This window comes from Penaeus monodon, chromosome 5 (assembly GCF_015228065.2).
Source record: "Penaeus monodon isolate SGIC_2016 chromosome 5, NSTDA_Pmon_1, whole genome shotgun sequence".
In the NCBI taxonomy this organism is placed as follows: Eukaryota; Metazoa; Arthropoda; class Malacostraca; order Decapoda; family Penaeidae; genus Penaeus; species Penaeus monodon.
The window spans coordinates 34,893,768-34,898,767 of NC_051390.1; the positions used below are offsets into that span (position 1 = coordinate 34,893,768).

Genomic DNA, 5,000 nt, shown 5'->3' on the forward strand with positions numbered 1-5,000 from the left:
ATTGCCTGCCTAGCCTCTGGGTGGCCAAGCCAGCCCAAGTCAGTGCTGGTCCCAAGCCCGGATAAAATAGAGAGAATGATTACCTAAAAAAGGTAACACCGGCACTCTCCGTGGAAAGGAACTGGGGACCCTACCACGTACTCACTCCAAGAACATCACAACATGAAAACTACAATTAATTATCATGCTGTGACCACGGCGGCTCAGACATGAACCTACCGTTAAAAGGTGTGTGTGTGTGTGTGTGTGTATGTGTGTGTGTGTGTGTGTGTGTGTGTGTGTGTGTGTGTGTGTGTGTGTGTGTATATGTGTGTGTGTGTGTGTGTGTGTGTGTGTGTGTGTGTGTGTGTGTGTGTGTGTGTGTGTGTGTGTGTGTGTGTGTGTGTGTGTGTTTGTATGTGATGAGAGGTGGGCCCTACAAGAGTAAGGTAGATGGTGAGCATAGGGCGTAAGGTAGAAAACCAAGATGTTTTGACTCCTTTACTGAAGAGCAGTGGAGTGCGGCTGCACCTAGAAGCGAGGTGTTGCTCCTTGGTTCCCCGCATGGAATCTGCCCGTCACATTGTACAGTGATCTAAAGATGGGTATAACTCACGTATTTAGTATGTGACAACCGGTGATGAACATGGAAGATTTACAGCAATACTTAGCTCTTGCGGAAGGGGGTAGATTACACAACATTGGAATATCTAGTTTGGCAAGATGAGATGAATAATCAGGTAAAACAATGATCATACTTATATGCATAATGATATGTATGGGTGAAGACACACACGCATGCACACTACACACACACACACATAAACACGCGCACACACACACGCACACACACACACACACACACACACACACACACACATACATACACACGCATACACACGCGCACACGCACACGCACACCACACACGCACACACACACACACACACACACACACACACACACACACACACACACACACACACACACACACACACACACACACACACACACAAACACACACATGTGTGTGTTAGTGTGTATATATATGTACATATATATATATATATATATATATATATATATATATATATATATATATATATATATATATTCTTCTTTTAACGGTAGGTTCATGTCTGAGCCGCCGTGGTCACAGCATGATGTTTTTCATGTTGTGATGCTCTTGGAGTGAGTACGTGGTAGGGTCCCCAGTTCCTTTCCACGGAGAGTGCCGGTGTTACCTTTTTTAGGTAATCATTCTCTCTATTTTATCCGGGCTTGGGACCAGCACTGCCTTGGGTCGGCTTGGCCACCCAGTGGCTAGGTAGGCATTCGAGGTGAAGTTCCTTGCCCAAGGGAACAACGCGCCGACCGGTGATTCGAACCCTTGAACTCAGATTGCCGTCGTGACAGTCCGTGTGTGTGTGTGTGTGTGTGTGTGTGTGTGTGTGTATGTGTATGTGTATGTGTGTGTGTGTGTGTGTGTGTGTGTGTGTGTGTGTGTGTGTGTGTGTGCGTGTGCGTGTGCGTGTGCGTGTGCGTGTGTGTGTGTGTGTGTGTGTGTGTGTGTGTGCGTGTGCGTGTGCGTGTGCGTGCGTGCGTGCGTGCGTGCGTGCGTGCGTGCGTGTGTGTAACAACAGCAAAGACAAAAACAGGACAACTGCGACAACAAGAGCTACAGCAACAGTAACAACAACAATAATAAAAATGGTTACAAGAAAAACAATTATTTTCTCAGCGATGCCACAGCGGAGGCAACTCTTCCTGAATCGTGGCAGCCGGGCAGACGACGCGTACATTGTTTACAAACAGCTGATGTAGATTGCCAAGGATTATTTTTCGGAATGGATTCTGCCATATGAAATTTTATTATCAAATGAAACCTACTGGGTACTTCTTGACTGGTATTTGACTACATATCCGGCCAAGCAAATGATGATAAATGTGAAGAAACATGAGAGCATGATTCCTAACTTGAAAGCCTAGCTGCTGGACTATTAATGGAAAATATGATATGTAAAGATAAAAAAGACGACTGTTATAAATAAGAGCATAAATAAAAGACACAGTAAATGTGTTTAAACACATGATTAAAAAAATGCACTTATGGGTCAATGCTTACATTTGCGCGCCACCGTAGCGCAACAGGCTGTTCCGAGCGCATTCTTCGTAGCGCAAAAAAAGTATTCCGTATTTTCCAACGGAACGCAAGGCACCTCTCGGAAACGTAGCGTTTGTGCGCCACACACAAAAAAATACAGCATGGCGCTACAGGCAAATCTCACATGAACGACTGCATGGCGTTCCGTCGAAAGCGTGCTCTCCGTAGCGCCTCGTCGCCAGCGCACGCGGGCCGGGGCTGACAAGAACGCAAACAAGCTGTTGACAACTTGACACCAGACTCGCTGGACTGTCAACAAATGCGAATGCCAGGGAGTATAGGTGGCCACATAGTCTAAAACTCTATGAAAGAAGAAAGAAGAGGAAGAAATGCATATGTTTTAAAGAACATTATATTTCGTAAATAGTTTTTAGATGAGATACATAAGCTCACGGTGAAAAGGGCAAGTGGTTTTGACAGATACTTGTGTAGTGTGAATATATTTAAGCAATTCAGCCGCTAAAACTTTTGATAATCATTTAAATAGTCAGAGAAACAATGATAGGGCTGCTTACAAACACACATTTTTTCCAATGTAAATGTTCCAAAGCGTAACAAATTTGTCTCTTTTTCAGAGTGCCTGTACATTAAGTCGGTACAATGTATATGCTAAATGCCGGAGTATTTTTATTATGCCTTTCTGTGACAGCGGCATCAGATCGCCCCAACATTGTTATAATTGTGGCGGATGATCTAGTAAGTTAGAAACGGTTTGATTTTCTATTGTTATTATTATTGTTAATGTTGTTTTGATATTATTGTTATTATTATTATAATCATTATAATTATTATAATTATAGTCATCACCATTACTATCACCATCACTATCACTATCACCATCACCAATCAGCATCTAAATCACCATTGCCATCACCATCAGGATGATGATGATGATGCTGGAGTGTTGAAAGTATGAATGCCACTGTGAATCATTGTGTGTATCATTCATATGCAATTGTAGACTTACCTTCAGTATTGTTCTGGCTCAGGTTCTGGTTCTTATGCATCTATTTTATTTATTCATACATCATCATTATTATTTTGTATGTCCATGATGATTCTTGCATATTATATTGGATCTTATAGCTTGGAATGAAAGTTAGAGAATAAAACTCAGTTATTAATCAGGGTATTTCTATCATTGTACTTAATGTTTGGATAACAGACTGAATTCAAAAGAAAGGGATTGTAAAGGATATTCTATATAATCTTCCAAATATTTTCTAGGGTTTCAATGATGTGGGATTTCATGGCTCAACACAAATTCCTACGCCCAACATTGATGCCTTGGCCTATTCAGGGTTGATCCTGAATAACTATTATGTTCAGCCAATATGTACGCCATCCAGAAGTGCCTTGATGACTGGCAAGCATCCGATACATACAGGTGAGATCCCTGTTCTTGTCTTAGTAAGTGTTGGCTTTTCACTGAAAACATTATTTGTTTGTATGTTGTACTATATGCATACACATGTACACATACACAGACAGGCAAACACATACACTAGCACATATTTGTACCCTCATCTGTTATAACAACCACTTTGACATCTTCATCCACATTCACACATACACATGCACATGCACATGTATGTACACACTAAGGGTGTGGCTGCATCAAGCTGGTAATGGACATGAATCTGATATAAAATACTTGACTGTTTTATTTGAGAAAATACTGCATCATATCATCTGTTAACCCAATCACTATGGACTTATGTATTGTCTCCTGTAGTTTTTATGAATTTTGTTACATACAGATGGCTCCACATGTTCTTAGCCAGGAAGGAGTCTATCAGTAGGCCCTAGTGACCACTCCTGATTTCCCCATTCCTTGAAATTGCAGGAAAATATGTTTTTCTCTCTAATACCATTGATATTAATACTGTTATTATTATTATTGATATTATGGTTATTAATTGTTAATAAAATCTTGATAACATTAAAGACAGTGAAATAATACATAAGAAATTTTCCAAAAATCAAGATAAAGAGTAAACAGGTGAGATAGGTAGGACTAGTAACTGACTCCTTGGTGACTAAACACTTGTAGAACCATCTATATGTAATTACAATAGATAAATGAACTTACTTTACAGTGGGCATAGCATGTATTCTTGCCATCCTTCCAATTGGGTTAAAACAGAGAACATTCTGGCCAAACCACTCACACAGAAAACTGATTCACCAGAGAATCCAAGTCCTCACAGATTCATTTGTCAGAAGTATTGAAGGGTTTTAGGTCAGTAGTTACCAAGCAGACATGGACAGTGAGGCAAAAATCATTGTGTTAATTTAAATATACATCCTAATTTTATGTAGTGAGCAACAATAGTGTTAATCAGTTATTATTTTTTCTCCTTACTTTCTACTTACTCCTTCCAGCACCTCCTAAGGATGGGTAGTGCAGCAAGAGTTTACCAGTGAAGGTGTTGAAAGAAAACAATATAACAAAGTACTCAATCATAATTAGTGTTATAGTGGTTATAACATCTATGATCATCTGATCCTAGCAGTTAAATAGAATTCAAGAAAATACCTCAAAATCTTATTGTTACATAGTGGGGTTAGTATGAAGTGGTCACAAAAAGTTTTTTTTTCTGCCCTATTCTGAAGTTGGACATAATCTATCTGGATATTTTTCATCAGATTCTGTCCAGTTGGGGGTTTGGTGTGGTTGCAATCTGATTCTGTCACTCATATTTATACTGTTGCTGCTACTTGACACTGACACTACTGCTGACACTGACACTGACACTGAGACTGATATTGACACCCACACTAATATTCACACACACATATGCACAACTGCACACATGCACACATGCACATGCACACATGCACATGCACATGCACATG

General features: G+C 40.3%; 1 protein-coding gene across 5 annotated transcripts in view; it reads left to right on the forward strand.

The window, feature by feature from the left end:
- The window catches only part of LOC119573188 (arylsulfatase B-like), a 19,159-nt gene that overhangs the window by 589 nt on the left and 13,570 nt on the right, over positions 1 to 5,000 (forward strand). For 2 of the 5 annotated variants that reach the window (XM_037920278.1, XM_037920277.1), the window contains exons 1-3: positions 2,240 to 2,544; positions 2,717 to 2,837; positions 3,369 to 3,528. In XM_037920278.1, the coding sequence (XP_037776206.1) occupies positions 2,742 to 2,837; positions 3,369 to 3,528 (256 nt within the window). In that variant the 5' untranslated portion in view covers positions 2,240 to 2,544; positions 2,717 to 2,741. Of the gene's footprint in view, positions 1 to 2,239; positions 2,545 to 2,716; positions 2,838 to 3,368; positions 3,529 to 5,000 lie in introns of those variants that run through there. The other 3 variants (XM_037920276.1, XM_037920279.1, XM_037920275.1) reach the window with 2 other exon arrangements.